Raw genomic sequence first — 22,435 nt, 5'->3', positions numbered from 1 at the left:
GTTCGAATCAGTACTCATGTGACTGGCAAGTGATGCAGCTGATTTTTAAGTACAAGTTAGTATTGGCAATGGCACCCCACTCCAGTACTCTTGCCTGGAAAATCCCATGGATGGATGAGCCTGGTGGGCTGCAGTCCATGGGGTCGCTAGGAGTCGGACATGACTGAGCGACTTCACTTTCACTTTTCACTTTCATGCATTGGAGAAGGAAATGGCAACCCACTCCTGTGTTCTTGCCTGGAGAATCCCAGGGACACGGGAGCCTGGTGGGCTGCCATCTATGGGGTCGCACAGAGTTGGACACGACTGAAGCGACTTAGCAGCAGCAGCAGCAGCAGTATTGTCTTTTACAGTATAGGGCCCTTGGAAGTCAGCACACTTTTTCAAATAGTGCTGCCACCACTCAAAGGAATTTTAGGACTCCTTTTTTGAAATTGCCTTTCAGAGCTACTTATTGAAAAATTCATGACAATTGGTAGAGTCTAGTACTGGTTATTTCCAGCTAAGACAAATGAAAAGCACAAAAAGGGGATCCCTAGCTTCTGACCTCTAGAACATGAACCAAGACATGTTTTATGATGACCCACCTGTTACTGAGTTTAGCCCCTTTTGGCCTAGCCTGCACCACTTGCTTTCTATCTGGAGGATTTAATACTATTTTCAAAAAGTAAATCCCCTCTTGAAGAATATAGACTTGTTACTAAATGTTACTAAGTACTTGCCCAATTTCCAACTAAACATGGAGCCACATGACTTTCTTAGCCTACTTCTGCTAGTACTTTGAATTTGGAATAAGATGATAATATGGTGTATAGTGGTAATAACTTAAGACTTCATCTTTGCTGCCTTCCTATAAAGAGAGGAGAATCATTAGTGAGCCCCCTTCTACAAGCAGTATATCTCAGGGTTATTTCCAGCTAAGACAAATGCACAAACACTAAAAGCGGGCCCCCTAGCATCTGGCCTCTAGAATACAACAAAGACTTGTTTTCCTTTGACCCATCTGTTACCAAGTCTAAGCTCATACTGCTTGCTGCACAAAAGGCCAGTAATCAAGAGGCAAGTAGTTGGGACAAGGAATAATGACTTCCTTTGGAAAGTCAGTTAAGCAAGAAGAGAGTGGGCTCATGCCCCAAAGAACCATCTTGCCTAAGCTGGAACCTAGGCTTTTTTTATAGTAAAAGTGGAGGGAGTCAAACGCTTTCTGTTTCCTATCAGCCTCTGGAGGGGGATGTATTAATCTCTTTCTCCTGGCGGTGATTCACAGGTGGGTCTGGTCACGATGTTTCCTATGAGAAGGATTTTAGCTTAATGCGCACTCCCTGGAAATCAGGGTTCCCAGAGATGGGCCATTTATGTATAATTTAAGTGTACAGACAGCATCCCTTTAGTGATTAATTTTCCTGGACTCCAAAATCACTGCAGATGGTGACTGCAGCCATGAAATTAAAAGACACTTACTCCTTGGAAGGAAAGTTATGACCAACCTAGACAGCATATTAAAAAGCAGACACATTACTTTGCCAACAAAGGTCCGTCTAGTCAAAGCTATGGTTTTTCCAGTGGTCATATATGGATGTGAGAGTTGGACTATAAAGAAAGCTGAGCCCCAAAGAATGATGCTTTTGAACTGTGGTGTTGGAGAAGACTCTTGAGAGTCCCTTGGACTGCAAGGAGATCCAATCAGTCCATCCTAAAGGAGATCAGTCCTGGATGTTCATTGGAAGGACTGATGTTGAAGCTGAAACTCCAATACTTTGGCCACCTGATGCAAAGAGCTGACTCATTTGAAAAGACCCTGATGCTGGGAAAGATTGAGGGCAGGAGGAGAAGGGGACGACAGAGGATGAGATGGTTGGATGGCATCACCGACTTGATGGGCATGGGTTTGGGGGGACTCCGGGAGTTGGTGATGGACAGGGAGGCCTGGCGTGCTGCGGTTCATGGGGTCCCAAAGAGTCAGACATGACTGAGCGACTGAACTGAACTGAACTGTAATAGAGGACAAAAAAGTCAAAGTGAAAGTGTTAGTCGCTCAGTCCTGTCCAACTCTGCGAGGTTTCTCTGTCCATGGGATTCTCCAGACAAGAAAACTGGAGTGGGTTGCTGTGCCCTCCTCCAGGGGAATCTTCCTGACCCAGGGATCGAACCCGTGTCTCTTATGTCTCCTGCATTGTTGTTCCCTGCCTAAAGGGAAATATAAGTAATAATAAAAATCTCAATAAACACATCCATGGTGGTATGCTTCTAGCTCTGCTTATTCTATCTTCAACTCTGTGAAGTAGGCCCTTATCACTCCCACTGTACAAATGAGAAAACTAGAGGCACACAGAGGGTGATTAACTAGCCAAGGCCATTTAGGTAGTAAAGGACAGTCCCAGGTTTAAACCCGGCAATCGGACTCGAGTCTGTGCTTTTAGCAAAAAACCTGGTATCCAGCAATTTTTAAAACGCCAGCACCAGCCACTGGGGAGTTACTGGAAAAGTAACAATACAACCCACAACTCGGAAACAGTGCTAACAGACCTAGGAAGCCTGCAATCCCAGGAGAGGACAGTGAGAGGGCAGACCACCTGCCCGCACCACTCTGACAGCCCGCGCTCTCGGAAGGGCGGGAACCTTCCGTGACACCCCGGGCGCCGCAGGACATTCATTGGGCCTCTGCTAAATAGCGTCAAATCGCGGGCGTCCAGGGGGAGGCGGGACTTCCGGGCTCCGTGGCGCAAAATTCCGGCCGCGCCGGAAACACCTACTGAGGAGATGGTATTGGGTACCCGCCTCCTGAAGCGGCTGGAAAATTTTGTGATCCACAGATTCCGAAGAGAAATTGGAGCAAGGGTTCATCCGCTAATTGCCAGGTTTTCGAGGTAGTGGAAAACAAGTCGGGACATGGACAGCCGCTTGCAGGAGATCCGAGAGCGGCAGAAGTTACGTCGACAGCTTCTCGCGCAGCAGGTCCGCGGCCCAGGGAGGGGTCGCGAATGCGCGTGCGCCGCGTTCCTCGTCCCTTTCTACCCGTTTTTCCGTCTCTTCACCTGCCACCCGGCAGCCCTTTCTGGTCTCGCGACTTTAATCCCAGGACCTCTCTAACCTCTGTACCCCGAATCGTTCCCCTTTCATGCTGTGGTCCTTGGTGGTGCTAAAGCGACCGCCACGCCTGGTCTTCAGCAGCATGTATGGAATGCCCGCCAGGTGCCTGGCATCCTCAGTGATGAGGATACAAAACTTTGGTGTTTGTATGTAAGTTATCGCAGTTCACGCGAGGAAAGGGGACTCGTTAACCCCTCAGTTTCTCTTCACTTTTTAAATAGTCTTTTGTGTCTTGCTTTTCTCGTATCAGCGCCTGATTCATGAGATTGTGGCTTCATTGCGAAATAGGTTTACAGTGTTTTTTTCTGGGATAATATCTAAAGACCGTATTGGAAGTAGCCTGGGTGTCAATTTTAGGTTCTGCATCATGGGTGTTGCAGTCGACTGTGCTGTATACGGTATCCTCGTCATTACCCACAGCTAAATGTTTGAATTCTTTACTCAGTCACAACAAATCTCTCAAAGAGGTAGCATTATCTTCACATAATGAAACACGGGCGCCGGTGGCTAACGAATTTTTCCCCCGAGTCGTTAACCGCTAGGCCAGTCAGTTGAACCCTGGTTTGTCTCTCCAAAGCTTGTCTTCCGCGCTGCTTGCGTGTAAGTTGACACGTGCTGATTAGTAGAGTACACATGCAGAAAATGCAGATGCACACCTTTGCTTAAAGTCAGAGGCTGTGTTTTCCTTTCTATCTCTCGGGTCAGTAACTGATGGGGGAAATGCTCATAAGCTTTAATGAGGAATCTTAATAGTTATTCGAAAATAGTTATTTTTTTTTTTCTGTAATGAATCTTGGTTTTGCTAAATGAAAGTCAAATATATAGCTTCTTTTATGACACGATGAAAAGATTTATGGTATAGTGTTTAAAATGTCGGTGTCTAGGGACTTCTCTGTTGGTCCAGTGGTTAGGACTCTGTGATTTCATGTCTGTGGCCTGAGTTCAGTCCCTGGTCTGGGAACTAAGATCCCTTAAGCCCCGTGGTGTAAGCCAAAAAAAAAAGTGGGTGTTTGGAATTAGATCTGTTTCTGTGCCTCTGACATTATGATTTTTTGACACATCATATATCTTTTTCAAGCTTTGTTTATCCCAGTTGCTTTTATCATGTTATGTTTGAAAATGTCCAGTGGCTCTTTATTACAACCAAGTAAGATTTTTACACTTAAGTTTTGAATTCAGACCTATATTTGATTCAAGATACATACATAAACAATTATTTCTTGAATATTTTACTATGTACCAGGAACTCTTGTAGATGTTGGTAAGTCCACTATGAATAATAGGTTATCCTACCTTTAGAGAACTTACACAGTGTACAGCATTTAATAATGGCCGCCATTTATTAAGTCCGTTGTATGTGTCAAGGGATTTGACAAACTTTTACGTATGTTATTTTATCATACAAGTCAGATGCTATCTGGATCTTATAGGTGAAGAAAATAAAGCTCAAAGAATTTACCTTACATGCTGAAGATGACAAAACTTAAGTTTGCCAGCTTCAGTCTTAGGCCTTTCTGTGCTCTTTCCAGTACACCTTCTAAGCATCTAAAATAACTGGTTAGAAGCCATTCCACCTGGGTGAGGATGGCCAATATAATCAATGGTAGATTTCCACTTTACTAGAAGCCTTTTTTTCACTTACTATGTGAACAAGATAGACCAGTTGCTCTCCAGAAAGTTATTTGTGTAATATAGACTTTGTAATTTTTAAGAAGCGTCTTTTCTTTCTGATTTCTTTCTATCCTTTATGGCACAGCCCAGGGCAGAACTTGGTCTGGAACTCCCTGGTTTAAGGCTTTTCTCGCTCTGTGCATCCATTGTCCTGACTGAATGTTGAGGCCACTGCTGTACATCACTAACTCATACAATTCCAGTTGGGTTAATCTTCCTTAACTTTGTTTCTTAACCAAAGTTAGTTTTTAATAAGTTTTTGTTGATTCATGAACTTCAAAGTAGAGCACAACTCAGCGTATATAATTTGCTTGATTTGCTTTTGGCTGAAGATATCAGATGCAGTGTATAGGCACATACCATGAGTGTGGCCGTTGATGCTGCCACCAGTAATTCACACCTGCTCTTTAACTTGGAGCTTTGTTTTTAAAAGTTAGTATACTTTCAAAGGATACCAAATTGTCATAATTATTTAAATAATATATTTAGTGCTACCACAGTGGAAATGGCAACCCACTCCAGTATTCTTGCTTGGAAAATTCCATGGACAGAGTAGCCTGGTAGGCTGCAGTCAAGGGGGAATCACAAAGAATTGGACACAACTGAGCGCACACAAATACACACCCACAATGGAGAGTCTGTTTAATTACTCCATTCATTCCACAATTAAAAAAAAAAGTTGGAACACAAGAAAACGATTATGTAAGCACAATTTGATTTAAAACGTTTGTCTTATAAAACATCGTATTCTAGTTTAGGCCTTGGCAAGAAATCTCATTGGTTTATTCACATATTTATTGAGCATCTATTATAAGTCAGACTTTATTCAGACTTTATAATAGCTCCTGAACATTAGATATCAACAGGACAGAGTTCTTCCTCAATGAGCTAACAATTCAGTGGGGGGAGAAGTAGACAAATGTGAACATAAAATAATTGAGGTGTACAAATATAAAATAAAATAGGGAATAAACAAAAGTAAAACAAAATTAGTTTGTATTTTGATCTGAATGAGAACTATGATCTGAATAAGCAAATGAGGTAAGAGAAAAATGGAAGGAGACTACCTATTTTCTCTCTAGTGTTCATGGAAGAACTCTCTGAGAAAGTGACTTGTATTTATCTGAGAACTGAAGGGAGTGGAGTCAGTCACTTTCATGGGAAGAAGGTTAAAAGGCATTTCCCCTACAGGAAGTAGATGTGTTTTCCGATGAAACAGAGTAGGGGTCAGGAAAATTTTATGGAAGAGTTAAAATATCAGGAACAGTTAATATATTGGACGAGATTTATCATTGGAGAAATCTTAGGGGAGTCATGGAACAGTCTAAAGAGGCAGTGGGAATTAATATAATTGTGTAATAAAAACTGTTTAATAAAGGCTGGGCTCTAGTATGCTTTCTCACCTTTTTGAGCTCAAGGGACTATCTAATGCAGACTTCCTCATGCTCTTCTTGTGCTTAAAAATATTAAGTGATTCCTCATGGCCTATAAATTGCTTTCTATACCTTTGGTTTGGTTTTTAAGTTTTCCATGAATTGATGCCACAGTTTGTAGCCAGACTTATCTCAACTAGTTATTTGTTTACATTTGTATTTTGCAAAATTTCCGCAACTGCCAGCCATAATTTGCATAACTATTTTTCAGGTATTTGGAAAGTTTAGTATTGTGCCTGTAATCATTATATAAAGACTTGGCTTGAATAAAACCAATTTATTACAGTATGGGATAAATAAGGTATAACACATGAAGTATATGTACTGTATAAAATAAATAAGGTATGGTACACAGATGGATGAAAAGTGTTTAACATAATGCCTATCAAACTATAAACACTATTAGCTGCTTTTTTTTTTTTGGTTACTACTGCTAAATCATATTTTATTATTTACTTTAAAAGAAGATTGGCTCAAGTTAATTGTTTTGATTTCAGTATAACTTAAAGCATAAAATACTTTTCAGCTGTTGAAATCATTCTTAAATAATGTGGTTTTGTTTCAAGGTACTTTCTGTTTTTCCTGGAAGGTAAATAGTCCATTTGCTTGCTACGGTAGTTAGGGATTATTATTTTTTTTTAATATTTGATATATTAAATGCTGCTGCAAATGGCTAGAAAGGATGCTTAGCGTGTTGTGTTCTAATGTTGAGTTTTGCGTTTTCTCAGTTGGGAGCTGAAAGTGCCGACAGCATCGGTGCTGTGTTAAATAGCAAAGATGAGCAGAGAGAAATTGCTGAAACAAGAGAAACTTGCAGGTCAGTAGAATAATGGCTTTTTATAAATGATATGTTAATATTTGCAAAAGGATCATTGCTTTAATAAACAATAATCTTAGGTATCAAGTATGTTGTTATGATAAGCATCAGCATACCAATTTGGAAAACATTGATTTTTATGGTCTATGAATTATGAAATGCTTATTTTCTGAATATAAGTAAGTTCTCATTTATGAACTAGTTAGAAAATGGAGTATTAGACTGAGAATTAGCTTATGTACTATATATAATTTTATTTTAAAAATCTTTATTTTAGAAAAAGTACTTTACCCTAAAAGTGGTATTCATTTGATAGTTCATAAAGCATTTAGAATTTTTCAGTATTGTAGTTACCAATTAGAATATCAGTTTCACTCAAGACAGATTAGAATGATATGTAGAAATTTCTTTTTGCCATACATACCTTATAAAAACTTATTTTCTCATTTGGTTGCTTTCTCAAAAATAAAGTACAGAGTTATTAATCAGGTTATGATACTTTTAAAATTTATAAACCGAGTGAATGGATACTGTTTAGTTAGGAAAAATTTGCCTTATTCTGTCTTTGTAAAACTGTTCTTTAATATTAATGAATACATGTATACATCTTATGTATTTGTGAGTGATATTTCAGTTTTAATTTTCAGGGCTTCCTATGATACCTCTGCTCCAAATGCAAAACGTAAGTATCAGGATGAAGGAGAGACAGATGAAGACAAGATGGAAGAATATAAGGCAAGTAGAGAATGGGACAATGTTTTGGTCAAGAAAAAAATAATTCCTTACAATCTGTAGAGTCTTATCTAGGAAAACAAATTTGACAAAAGTTGAATTTTGACAAAATACTGAATAATGTCATTAGCATATATGTGACCATTTATATCAGTTTACTCATTTTAATAGAAGAGGTATGTGGATTAAATCAGGTGATGTATGTAAAGCACTAAGCGTAATGCCTAGTAAGCTCTAGGCAACAACATTCTTAAATAAGAGCAAGGAGTTAAATGTACCAGAAACGTTGGATAATTGGATCAGTTTTCAGGAGGCTACAGTACTATCTTTTATGAGTTGTGTTGTTCCATCTTAACAATATAAGGTAGTGCAATAAAATATTTTGAGAATTCATGGGCTAGATAGCAGTGTAGAAGCATTTCTAACAGAGGCCCAAGAGAAAAAACTCAACTTCTGAACTTGTAGTTGCATTATTTAGGTGAAAAAAAAGTCAAGGGCAAATAACCTATCTCCATTTTTTCAAATTAATTGTTATACAGTTATATTTAACAGAAGAGAATAGTTGCAGTAAATCTCTTAAGTATAATTACCTAATTTCATAAAAACTATGTTGTGTGTTAGGCTTCCCTGGTGGCTTAGTGGTAAAGAATGTGTCTGCCAGTGCAGGAGACATAAGAGATGTGGGTTCAATCCCTAGGTTTCAAAGATCCCTTGGAGGGGGAAATGGCAACCCACTCCAGTATTGCCTAGGAAATCCCATGGACAGAGGGGCCTGGCAGGCTACAGTCCATGCGGTTGCAAAGAGTTGGACACAGCTTAGCAAAACAATATTGTGTGTTGGTTGCATTTGATATATCCTAATATATAACTTAAATATGTTAAATATGTTGTGATTATGTTAGATTAAAGCATGTACAGTTCCTCCTATTTTAACATTTTTGACCTATAAAATAGCGATTTCTTTTGGTTTGCTCTAGTAGAAGTAAAATTGCCCCATTGGTGGACCTATCTTTCATGATTTAAGCTAAATTCTAATAATTTAAAGTTTTATATCTAAGGTAAATCTAGATGACTTAGTCAATAAAATTAGTAGTTATAGACAGTTATTATTGAGAATGAAAAGGAAATTTTTATTATAAACAAAGCTAATGATGAGAAAGCAAAGACTTCAATGTTTGACTTTAATGGTAATTTGAAAAATTTATGTCTTAGGGAAATAAAATATTTATGAGTGTTAATACTTACAATATAATACATAAGATTCCTCTTATACATAAAATATCTACTTAATCTTTCTTTTTTAAGGATGAATTAGAAATGCAACAGGAGGAAGAAAATTTGCCATATGAAGAAGAGATTTATAAAGATTCTAGTACTTTTCTTAAGGTAAATAATTTTCAAATCTTTAACTTTTCATGTTTCAGCTTTGTGCCTGAAAAGATTTGAAATACTTATGTTTAAGATTTTTTTTCAGTTATTGAAGGATCATTATTATTATAAAATATTTAAAATTATTCATGAAATGTTCTTCTGATACTTGGCTATTAATATCTGTAGATAACTGAATTATAAACTATCATTTTAGTAATGATGTTTTTTATTTTTTAAATTTATCAGTTAGCTTATATTTTGCTTGGCCTCATAATAAAATATAAAGCTCCGAGTTAATGTATCTGCCACCAGAGTGAAAGCTATTAATTTAATTTTGACTTTTTCTTTAGGGAACACAGAGTTTAAATCCCCATAATGATTACTGCCAACATTTTGTAGACACTGGACATAGACCCCAGAATTTCATCAGGGATGTAGGTATGTCTGATTTGTTGGGGATATGCGATTGCTGGCTGCCGGTTACGTGCATGTAATTTATCCATTTTGTGGTTTATTTCTAACAAAATTACTTTTTCCTGACTTGGCTTCCCCTTTCCATTCATAGTACTTCTTGTACACGCTCTTTTTCCATCAAGCAGTGTTGATTTTTTCCTTCTTCCTTCCTTTCCTTCATTTTGTTTCTGTGATTATCCCTCTTTTTTATTTTGCCTTTATTTATTCCTTCTTTGATGCTCTTCCTTTCTTTAGGTAAATCTGATTTTTTGACCTATGTCATTTTCCTTTCCTCTAAGAATTTTTTTTTAACATTTCTTGCAAGATAGGCCTACTAGCAACAAATTCCCTGTTTTTGTTTCTCTGAGAAAGTCTTTATTTCTCCTTTACTTTTGAAAGATTAATTTTGTAAAGTATGGAATTCTGGATTGGTGTTTTCTTTCTTCCAGCACTTTAAATATTTTACTTCACTCTCTTTTTGCTTGTTTTTTTCTGAGAAGTTGGATATAATTCTTAACTTTGTTCCATAGTAGTTTTTTTTTTTTTTTTCCTAGTTCCTTTCAGGACTTTTATTTTATAGCTTGAAAATGATATGCGTAGGTATAGTTGAGTTTTTCTTTTTTCTTTTTTTTGGTGTGTATCCTGTTTGGTACTCTCTGAGCTTCCTATATCTGGGGTTTGATGTCTGACATTAATTTGTGAAATGTTTAGTCGTTATTTTATTTGTTTATTTTTGATTTCTTCAGATCTTGGTTGTGGCATGTGAGCTCACTGTTGTGGCTCAGTAGTGTGGCACATGGACTTAGTTGTCCTGCCGCATGTGGGGTCTTAGTTCCCCAATCAGGGATTGAACCGTCATCCCCTGAATTGCAAGGTGGACTCTTAACAACTGGACCACCAGGGAAGTCCCCTCAGTTATTATTGATTCAGATATATCTTCTGTTCCTATGGTTTTTTCTTCTGATATTTCCATTACACCTTTTGTAGTTATCTCATGTTCCTTGGATAGTCTTTTTTTCCCCCCAATTTTTGTTCCTTTTACTTTTCAGTTTTTGAGATTTCTCTTGAGATATCCTCAAGCTCAGATTCTTTCGTCAGCTGTGTTCAGTCTATCAGTATGCTCATCAGAGGCAGTATCCCTGCAGTTTTGAAAATAGCTTGATTAAGATAATTCATGTACTATACAATTCACCCATTTAAAGAATATAATTTAATTTTTTAAAGTATCTACAGGTTTGTGCAGCCATCACCACCATCTAATTTTAGACCTTTTTTTTAAAAATTGAGGTATAGTTGACTTACAATATTATGTAAGTTTTAGATGTACAAATAGTGGTTCACAATTTTTAAAGTTTATACTTCATTTATGGTTAATGTAACATATTGGCTATATTCTCTCTGCTGAACATTATGCTTGTAACTTATTTATTGTATAGAGAGAAATTTGTATTTCTTAGTCCCCTCCCCAATTTTGCTCTGCCTCTTCTATCCCCACTGGTACCACTAATTTGTTTTCTGAATCTGTTTCTTTTTGTTACATTCACTAGGTTGCTCTTTATTTTTTCAGATTTCACATGGTATCTGTCTTTCTGACTTATTTCACCAAGCATATTATCCTCCATGTTGTTGCAAATGGTGAAAAAAACAAACAAGCACTTTTTTATGGCTGACTAGTACTCCAGTGCATATGTATGTGTACCACATCTTCTTCATCCTTTCATATGTTGATGTGCACTTAGGCTGCTTCCATATCTTGGCTATTGTAAATAATGCTGCTAAGAACATTGATGCATGTGTCTTTTTGAATTAGTATTTTTGTTTTCTTAAGATACATACCCAGGAGTGGAATTTCTATATTCATATAGTTACTTCTATTTTTAGTTTTTTGAGAAAACAGTATGATAGTTCGTACTGTTTTCCACAGTTGCTGCAACCAATTTACATTCCTACCAACAATATTACACATCCTCAGAACATTTTTATCTCCCCTAAAGAAACTCAGTACTCAGTCATTAGCAGTCAGCTCCCATTCCTTCGTTGTGGTTTTGATCTGCATTTCCCTACTGACTAACGATATTAAAAATCTTTTTCTATGCTTATTTTCCATTTAAATATCTATTTTGGAGAAATGTCTAAAAGCTTTTTTTTTGGTATTTGACTTTTATTGTAAGAGTTCTTTATATATTCTCAGTGTAAGTCCTTTATCAGATGTATGATTTGCAAATATTTTCTCCCGTTCTGTGGGTTGTCTTTTCACTTCTTTGATAGTGCCATTTACCACACAAAAATTTTATTTTGATGTAATCCAATATACTTTTTCTTTTTTTGCTTGTAAGCAACAAAAACTGATTTTAATGTTTTCATGGTCACAATTTAGATGTAGCACAGAAAGTAATAATAATAATGGTGAGATGAGCCAGTTACAGAATGACAAAAATGCACACACTTAAAGAGGCACTTAAAATATCAGTAGTACATATATAAATACATACACTTTTATGAGCTACCTAAAATAGTGATTCTCATAGAAGAGAACACAGCAGTGGTTGTCAGAGGCTGGAGAGAGAGGAAAATGAGAAGTTGTTGTGCAGTTGGCATAAAGTTTCTGCTATGCAAGATAAATTAATTCTGTAGATCTTGTTGTTCAGTTGCTCAGTCATGTCTGACTCTATGACCCCATGGACCACACCATGCAAGGCTTCCCTGTCCTTCACTGTCTCCTGGAATGTGCTCAAACTCATGTCCATCGACTTGGTGATGCCATCCAGCTATCTCAAGCTCTGCCTCCCCTTTCTCCTCCTGCCGTCAATCTTTCCCAGCATCACTTTTCCACTGAGTTGGCTCTTTTCATCAGGTGGCCAGAGTATTAAGAGGTTCAGCTTTAGCATCAGTCCTTCCGATGAATATTCAGGGTTAATTTCCTTTAGGATTGACTGGTTTGATCTCTTTGCTCTCCAAGGGATCTCAAGAGTCTTTTTCATCACCACATTTCGGAAGCATCAATTCTTCAGTGCTCAGCCTTTAATAGTGCAACTCTCATAGCCCTGTGTGACTACTGGAAAAACCATAACTTTGACTATACGGACCTTTGTCAGCAAAGTGGTATCTCTGCTTTTTAATACACTGTCTAGGTTTGTAATAGCTTATAGCCCAGGAAATAAAGTCTATCACTGTTTCCATTTTTTTCCCCTATCTATTTGCCATGAAGTGATGGGACCAGATGCCATTATCATAGCTTTTTGAATGTTGAGTTTTAAGTCAGCTTTTTCACTCTCCTCTTTCGCCTTCTTTTAGAGACTCTTTGGTTCCTCTTTGCTTTCTGCTGTTGGAGTGGTGTCATCTGCATATCTGAGGTTATTGATATTTTTCCTGCAATCTTGATTTCAGTTTGTGATTCAACCAGCTCTTCACTTCACATGATGTACTCTGCATATAAGTTAAATAAGCAGGGTGACAATATACAGCCTTGACGAACTCTTTGCAATTTGGAACCAGTCTGTTGTGCCATGTCCTGTTCTAAATGTTGCTTCTTGACCTGTATACAGGTTTCTCAGGAGGCAGGTAAGGTGGTCTGGTAGTTTCTTGTGATGCACAGTTGAAGGCTTTAGTGTAGTCAATAATGCAGATGTTTTTCTGAAATTCCCTTGCTTTTTCTATGATCCAAAGGATGTTGGCAATGTGATTTCTGGTTCCTGTGCCTTTCCTAAATACAGCTTGTACATTGAGAAATCTGGAAGTTCTCAATTTGTGTACTACTGAAGCCTAGCTTGAAGGATTTTGAGTATTACCTTGCTAGTATGTGAAATGAGTGAATTGTGTGGTAGTTTGAACATTCTTTGGCATTGCCTTTCTTTGGGATTGGAATGAAAACTGATCTTTTCCAGTCCTGTGGCCACTCCTGAGTTTTCCAAATTTGCTGGCATATCGTCTTTTAGAATTTGAAATAGCTCAGCTGGAATTCCATCACCTCCACTAGCTTTGTTTATATTACTACTTCCTAAGGAAGAAGCACAAACTGGAATCAAGATTGCCGGGAGAAATCTCAATAACCTCAGATATGCAGATGACACCACCTTATGGCAGAAAGTGAAGAGGAACTAAAAAGCCTCTTTTTTTTTTTTTTTTATTTTATTTTTAAACTTTACATAATTGTATTAGTTTTGCCAAATATTTAAAAAGCCTCTTGATGAAAGTGAGAGGAGAGTGAAAAAGTTTGGCTTAAAGCTCAACATTCAGAAAACGAAGATCATGGCATCTGGTCCCATCACTTCATGGGAAATAGATGGGGAAACAGTGGAAACAGTTGCTGACTTTATTTTTTGGGCTCCAAAATCACTGCAGATGGTAACTGAAGCCATGAAATTAAAAGACGCTTACTCCTTGGAAGGAAAGTTATGACCAAACTAGATAACATATTCAAAAGCAGAGACATTACTTTGCCAACAAAGGTCCGTCTAGTCAAGGCTATGGTTTTTCCAGTGGTCATATATGGATGTGAGAGTTGGACTATGAAGAAAGCTGAGCGCCGAAGAATTGATGCTTTTGAACTGTGGTGTTGGAGAAGACTCTTGAGAGTCCCTTGGACTGCAAGGAGATCCAACCAGTCCATTCTGAAGGAGATCAGTCCTGGGTGTTCTTTGCAAGGACTGATGTTGAAGCTGAAACTCCAATACTTTGGCCACCTCATGCAAAGAGTTGACTCATTGGAAAAGAGTCTGATGCTGGGAGGGATTGGGGGCAGGAGGAGAAGGGGACGACAGAGGATGAGATGGCTGGATGGCATCACTGACTTGATGGACGTGAGTCTGAGTGAACTCCAGGAGTTGGTGATGGACAGGGAGGCCTGGTGTGCTGCAATTCATGGGGTCATAAAGAGTCGGACATGACTAAGCGACTGAACTGAATTGAAGGCTCACTTGACTTCATACTCCAGGAGGTCTGGCTTTAGGTGAGAGATCACACCATCATGGTTACCCGGGTCATTAAGACCTTTTTTGTAAAGTTCTTCAGTGTATTTTTACCATTTCCTTTTATATCTCTTCTGCTTATGTTCCATACCATTTATGTTCTTTATTGTGCCCATCTTTGCATGAAATGTTCCCTTTGTATCTCTGATTTTCTTGAAGAGATCTCTAGTCTTTCCCATTCTGTTGTTTTCCTCTATTTCTTTGCATTGATCACTTAGGAATGCTTTCTTATCTCTCCTTGCTATTCTTTGGGACTCTGCATTCAAATGGATACATCTTTCCTTTTCTCCTTTGCCTTTCACGTCTCTTCTTTTCTCGGCTATTTATAAAGCCTCCTCAGACAATCATTTTTCCTTGTTGTATTTCTTTTTCTTTGGGATGATTTTAGTCACTACCTCCTATACAGTGTTATGAACCCCATCCATAGTTCTTCAGGCACACTCTTATCAGATCTAATTCCTTGAATCTATTTGTCACTTCCACTGTATAATCATAATGGATTTGATTTGGGTCATACCTGAATGGTCTAGTGGTTTTCCCTACTTTCTTCAGTTTAAGTCTGAATTTTGCAATAAGGAGTTCATGATCTGAGCCATAGTCAGCTCCTGGTCTTATTTTTGCTCACTGTATAGAGCTTCTCCATCTTTGGCTGCAAAGAGCTTCTCCATCTTTTCCATCTGGTGATGTCCATGTGTAGAGTTGTCTCTTGTGATGTTGGAAGAGGGTGTTTGTTACGACCAGTGTGTTCTCTTGGCAAAAGTCTGTTAGTCTTTGCCCTGCTTCATTTTGTACTCCAAGGCCAGACTTGCCTGTTATTCCAGTTATCTCTTGACTTCCTACTTTGCATTCCAGGCCCCTGTGATGAAAAGATTCTATAGATGTGCTGTATAGCAAATTGTTTATACTCAGCAATACTGCTGACCATAGTCAACAATACTTCAAAAAATTTAAGAGGGTATATTTTATCTTACTTAAAGATACTTGTTGGGTCGCCAAGTTGCGTCTGACTTTTTGACCCCACGGACTGCATCACGCCAGGCTTCGCTGTCCCTCACCATCTCCCAGAGTTTGCCCAAGTCATGTCCGTTGAATTAGTGACTCCATCCAACCATCATCCTCTGTTGCCCTCTTCTCCTGCTTTCAATCTCTCCCAGCATCAGGGTCTTTTCTAATAAGTCGTCTCTTTGCATCAGGTCGCCAAAGGATTGGAACTACAGCTTTAGCATCAGTCCTTCCAAAGAGTTTTCATGGTTGATTTCCTTTAAGATTTGATTTGGTTTGATCTCCTTGCTTTCCAAGGGACTCTCAAGAGTCTTCTCCAGCACCAATTCAAAAGCATCACTTCTTTGGTGCTCAGACTTCTATATGGTCTGACTTTCACATTTGTACATGACTACTGGAAAGATCATAGCTTTGATTGACTATATGGACCTTTGTTGGCCAAGTGATGTCTTTGCTTTTTAACACACTGTCTAGATTTGTCGTAGCTTTCCTGCTAAGAAGCCGTCATCTTCCTTTCCTGCCAAGAAGCAGTTGTCTTCTAATTTTATGGCTGCAGTCACCATCCGTGGTCATTTTAAAGCCCAAGAAGAGAAAATTTGTCACTGCTTTCCCCTTTTCCCCATCTCTTTGCCCTGAAGTGATGAGAATGGATGCCATGATCTTGGTTTTTTTAATATTAAGTTAGCTTTTTCACTCTCCTCTTTCACTCTCATCAAGAGGCTCTTTAGTTCCTCCTTATGCTCTGCCATTAGAGGGGTATCATCTGCATATCTGAAGTTGTTGATATATCTCCTGGTCATCTTGATTCCAGCTTGTAACTCATCTGGCCTAGTATTTCCAATGATGTACTTTGTATATAAGTTAAATAAACAAGGTTGACAATACCAGCCTTGTCCTATTCCTTTCTCAATCCTGAACCAGTCAGTTATTCCCTGTAGGGCTCTAACTGTTGCTTCTTGACCTGCATACAGGTTTCTCAGGAGACAGATAATATGGTCTGATATTCTCATCTCTTTAGTCTTCCACAGTTTTTTATGATCCACACAGTCAAAGGCTTTAGCGTATTCAGTGAAACAGAGATAGATGTTTTTCTCGAATTCCCTTGCTTGGTCTGTGATCTGGTGAAGGTTGGCAATGTGATCTCTGGTTCCACTGCCTTTTCTGAATGCAGCTTGCTTTAACTTCTGGAAGTTCTTGGTTCGTGTAATGCTGAAGCCTGCCTTGGAGGATTTTGAACATAACCTTAGTAGCATGGGAGTTGAGTGCAGTTGTCCATTGGTTTAAACATTCTTTAGTACTGTCCTTCTTGGGAGTTGGAATGAGGATTGACCTTTTCTAGTCCTGTGATCACTGCTAGATTTTCCAAATTTGCTGACTTACTGAGTGCAGAGCTATAATAGCATCATCTTTTAGGATTTTAAATATCTCTGCTGAAAATTTCATCACCTCCACTAGCTTTTTGGCAGCAGTGCTTCCTAAGACCCACGTGACTTCACACTCCAGGATGTCTGACTCTGAATGAGAGACTACACCATCGTGGTTAGCCAGGTCATTAAGATCTTTTTTGTTCAATTCTTCTGTGTATTTTTTCCATCTCGATCTCTTCTGCTTCAATTAGGTCTTTACTGTTTCTGTCCTTTATTGTGTCCATCTTTGGATGAAATGTTCCTTTGATATTTCCAATCTTCTTGAAGAGATCTCTAGCCTTATGCTTTCTGTTGTTTTCCTCTATTTCTTTGTACTGTTCATTGAAGAAGACCTTCTGGTCTGTTGCTGTTTTCTGAAACTCTGCATTTATTTGGGTGAACCTTTCCATTTCACCCTTTCTTTTTTCTTCTCTTCTTTCCTCAGCTACTTGTAAAGCCTCCTCAGGCAACTGCCTGCCTTCTTGCATTTTTTTCATTGGGATGGTGTTGTTTGCTGCCTCCTGTACAGTATTTCAGACCCCTGTCCATAGTTCTTCAGGCATTCTGTTCACTGGATTTAATCCCACTTTCTTTAGTTTAGGCTTGAATTTTGTTATGAGGAGCTGATGATCTGAGCCACAGTCAGCTCCAGGTCTTGTTTTTTTGACTCTATACAGCTTCTCCATCTTCAGCTATGAAGAATGTAATCAATCTGATTTCAGTATTGACCATTCGGTGATGTCCATGTGTAAAGTCATCTCTTGTGTTGTTTTGAAAGGGTGTTTGGTATGACAAGAGTATTCTCTTGGCAAAATTCTGTCAGCCGTTGCCCTGCTTCATTTTATACTCCAAGGCCAAACTTGTCTGTTATTTCAGGTATCTCTTGAGTTCCTACTTTGCATTCCAGTCCCTTATGATGAATCAGTTCAGTTCAGTCACTTAGTCATGTCTAACTCTTTATGATCCCATGAACTGCAGCATGCAGTTCCGTGCCATCACCAACTCCCAGAGTTCACTCAAATTCTTGTCCATTGAGTCAGTGATGCCATCCAACCATCTCATCCTCTGTTGTCCCCTTTTTCTCCTGCCTTCAATCTTTCCCAGCATCAGGTTCTTTTCCAGTGAGTCAGGTCTTCGAATCAGGTAGCTTCCAGTACTTCGAATCAAGTATTGGAGTTTCAGCTTCAGCATCAATCCTTCCAATGAATATTCAGGACTGATTTCCTTTAGGATGGACTGGTTGGATCTCCTTGCAGTCCAAGGGACTCTCAAGAGTCTTCTTCAATACCACAGTTCAATAGCATCAATTCTTCGGCACTTGGCTTTCTTTATGATGAATAGGACATCCTTTTTTTGGTGTTCTAGGAAGTCTTCTAGGTCTTCATAGAACTGATCAGCTTCTTCAGTATTGGTGGTGGGGGCATAGACTTGAATTACTGTGATGTAGAATAGTTTGCCTTGAAAATGAACTGAAATCATTGTGTCATTTTTAAGGTTGCACCCAAGTACTGCATTTCAGACTCTTTTGTTGATTATAAGGGCTACTCCATTTCTTCTGAGGGATTCTTTTATTTTTTTATTTTTTTATTGAAGGATAATTGCTTCACAGAACTTTGTTGTTTTCTATCAAACCTCAACATAAATCAGCCATTAGGTACACACATGTCCCCTCCCTTTTAAAATTCCCTCCCATCTCCCTCCCCATCCCACCCCTCTAGGTTGATACAGAGCCCCAGTTTGAGTTTTCTGAGACATACAGCAAATTCCCGTTGGCTGTCTATTTTCTATATGGTAATGTAAGTTTCCATGTTACTCTTTCCATACATCTCACCCTCTCCTCCCCTCTCCCCATGTCCATAAGACTTCTCTGCCTGTTTTTGCATTGCTGCCCTATAAATAAATTCTTCAGTACCATTTTTCCAGATTCTGTATATATGTGTTAGAATACTATATTTATCTTTCTCTTTCTGGCTCACTTCACTCTGTATAATAGGGTCTGCATTCATCCATCTCATCAGAACTGACTCAAATGCATTCCTTTTTATGGCTGAGTATATGTAGCACAAATTCTTTATCCATTCATCTGTCGATGGACATCTAGGTTGCTTCCCTTAGGGATTCTTGTCCACAGTAATAGGTCCAATGATTATCTGAATTAATTTCACCCATTCCTAATAATTTTATTTCATGGATTCCTAAGATGTTGATGTTTACTCTTGCCGTGTCCTGCTTGACCATGTCCAGTTTACCTTGATTCATGAATCTAACATTCCAGGTTCCTATGCAATGCTATCCTTTAAAACACCCGATTTTACTTACATCACCAGACCCATCCACAACTGAGTGTTTCCGCTTTGGCCCAGCCGCTTCATTATTTCTGGAGCTATTAGTAGTTGTACTCTGCTCTTCCCCAGTAGCATATTGGACACCTTCCAGCCTGAGCAGCTCATCTTTCAGTGTCTTTTTGCCTTTTCATACAATTCATGGAGTTCTCAAGGCTTGTATACTGGAGTGGTTTGCCATTCTCTCCTCCAGTGGATCACGTTTTGTCAGAACCCTCCACTGTGACTCATCTGTCTTGGGTGGCCCTTCACAGCATGGCTCATAGCTTCATTGAGTTATACAAGCCCGTTGGCCATGACAAGGCAGTGATCCATGAAGGGGTCTTACTGCACATACACACCAAAACCAGAGGAACACAAAGAAACTTCTGAAGGTTATTAATATGTATTACCTTGATTGTGGTTATGGTTTCACAGCTATATGCATATGTTAAACCTCATCAGATTGTATCCATTAAATGTAAGTTTAATGTATAAGGTTTTTGTTTATCAATTATACTTCAATAAAGCTTTTTTTTTTTAAGGTTATAAGTAATATAGCCAAATTTCATTATTGGCCTTTCTGCTTTAAGACGTTTATTTCTCTGAGGCAAAGAAAATGTACTTAGGAAACTATTATGGATTGAGAAAAAGTTGTACCTCTGTTTTGTAGATGATTGAGAGCTGACTCTACAGTGATTGAAACCCAAATATAATAAAATCTTAAAACTTGTTTCATTTGAAATTTGATCTGTAACCACTGAATAAGGACACTTTACAAAATCTTTCATTTTTTTTAATCTTTGATATTAGGGTTGTGAGATGGACTTTTGGTTTTTAACTTAAGATGATTATGATTCTTGTAAGGAAGCAGGATAAAGTAAAATAAGATCTTTTATGAATGTTTGATATTCAAAGCCCTGCTTACCCCTACAGTTGTTTAAACAGGCATTATGCTATTTTACCTAAAATCTCTTCTGAGGTTCAAAGATTTAAATATTTTTGAGGACATGGAAACAATGAGGCTCCTGCTTTTAACCTTTCTGGGACTTGGAGGTGTTTTTGAAGATCCTAAGCTTGAAAATATATATGAGGATTTGGTTTATAATATGTGGAGATGTGAGATCTTTAAAACTATAAATACTGATATAGGATATGTTCTTAGAGAAAATGACTTGTCTTGGAGTTGGTAGTACAATTTAGATGAGTAATCAGAGTGAGTGAAGTGAGAGCTGATCAACTAACAGGGACTCATTATCTTCCTGCCTTGATTTGTTCTGGGATTGTGTCCATAATTTAAGCCATTTAAGATCGTCAGTAGTAAGGATAAGAAATCTTCATTTTCTTTACTTTGACTGTCAAACTAAGGGAAAACTGAACAGTCACTAGATCTTTGGGAGAGTTGTTTTTTTGCTTTTTGTTTTTTTAGTAAAAATAAAAGGAAAAAAGCATGAATAAAAAAAAATTTCTTTTCCTGAGAACAGAATGTCTAAACTTGATATTTTAAGCAGATTATTTAATATAATAAGTTTGAAAAATTAAATGGTTAATTGACTTAAACCATCTGGCCTTTAAAACCATCTGGCCTTTAAAACATGTGTTTGCCTACATGTGAAATTAGGGTCATTAGGTATAAAATGTGTTTATGAAGTATTTAAAAATACTCAAAACTAACTTTTTTACAAAGGATGTGAGAATGATAAGTTGGTTGTGTCTTATTTTGTTTTCCTGAACAGGCTCATCACCTTTGAATTCACTGATACTCAATTGTATTGAAATTTGGAATTTACTATTTTTCTTCCCCAGGTTTGGCGGACAGATTTGAAGAATACCCTAAACTGCGGGAGCTCATCAGACTGAAGGATGAGTTAATAGCTAAATCTAACACTCCTCCTATGTAAGTGGGGTTTTTTGTTCCCAACACGGGGTTAAAATATTAGTCTTTTTGTCATGTAACCTTTCTGAAGTTTGAAAAAAATTCAGCATCTTTGAAAGGTTTAACACACTCTTTCTTCTTTATAGCGAAATGTATTAGCTTGATACTCTGGCACTGAGTACACAGTAGGTTGTCATTTTATTTGTTTCCAGTTTACTAGATAATTTAGAGTGTCTTTAAGTATTTTTTCTTAGAAAATCTGATTTGTTGTATTCTTAACTGTCTTTAAATGTTTTTAAGTATCTTTTCTTCTCAAAAATTACTTATTGAAGAAAGTTAGAAAACTTAAGAGAGAGAAAATAAGAAAATGAAAATTATAACTTGGCATCTAGGGATACTATTCTTAACATTTTGGAATACAAAAATTCATTTTAACCTTTGCTAACAGAATAATGTTTCCCACAAAAACTGTATAATCCTTAAACTTGGAGACTCTTTAGGTTACTTTGAACATTTTATACATTTAACAATTTGCTAAAATGTATGCTATTAATGATTAGAAGAACCACAAAGGTAACTGAGTTTGTAGAAAAAAATTTAACAGGCTAATATTGATCATATTTAGAAATATTTTACATTTAAAGTAACTTATGCATGCTAAGTTGCTTCAGTTGTGTCCAACTCTTTGCGACCCTATGGACTGTAGCCCTCCAGGCTTCTCTGTCCATGGGATTATGTGGGCAAGAAAACTAGAGTGGGTTGCCATGCCCTCCTCCAGGGGATCTTCCCGACCTAAGGATTGAACCTGGGTCATCTCCATTGCAGGTGAATTCTTAACCACTCAGCCACCGGGGAAGCCCCAGAGTGTTGTGTATTTATATTTGAAATACCTTCGTACTGTGTAGAAATAACCATTAAATAAAGGCTAGTAGTAATTTATACTAGGTGGCTGGAAAGGACTGTTATTGCTAACAAACAAACTAGCAAAAGAAAATTATGTCTATCTTTAGAAACTTTTTTAGATGGAGGAATATAAAACAAAGCAATTTTTCTAAAAGACAATTGCAGGAAAAATGATATTCCTCGAAGTATTATGATGATAATGGAAAGGGACTCAGACACACATCTGAGTATGGAATTTTCAGTATAAAAAATGGGAAAGGTTTATACTCAGGATGTTCCTGTGGGATCATGGTTTTCCTTTGCAGTATGATTCTATCCATCTCCTCAGGAAGAACAGTGGTAGATTGTTTTACTGTTTATACTGAGGAGAGATTCCTCCATAAAAAGGTATTT

The 22,435-nt window shown here is 37.9% G+C and overlaps 1 protein-coding gene across 1 annotated transcript in view; it reads left to right on the top strand.

The window, feature by feature from the left end:
• The first annotated feature begins 2,767 nt into the window (after positions 1 to 2,767).
• Positions 2,768 to 22,435, top strand: part of METTL14 (methyltransferase 14, N6-adenosine-methyltransferase subunit) — a 38,997-nt gene continuing 19,329 nt past the window's right edge. The window contains 6 exon segments of the mRNA NM_001083714.1: positions 2,768 to 2,955; positions 6,923 to 7,011; positions 7,659 to 7,746; positions 9,049 to 9,129; positions 9,465 to 9,552; positions 21,070 to 21,160. Coding sequence (NP_001077183.1) covers positions 2,890 to 2,955; positions 6,923 to 7,011; positions 7,659 to 7,746; positions 9,049 to 9,129; positions 9,465 to 9,552; positions 21,070 to 21,160 — 503 coding nt within the window. The 5' untranslated portion in view covers positions 2,768 to 2,889.

This window comes from Bos taurus, chromosome 6 (genome assembly GCF_002263795.3).
Source record: "Bos taurus isolate L1 Dominette 01449 registration number 42190680 breed Hereford chromosome 6, ARS-UCD2.0, whole genome shotgun sequence".
Classification (NCBI taxonomy): Eukaryota; Metazoa; Chordata; class Mammalia; order Artiodactyla; family Bovidae; genus Bos; species Bos taurus.
This window is presented reverse-complemented; position numbering and strand designations above follow the sequence as displayed.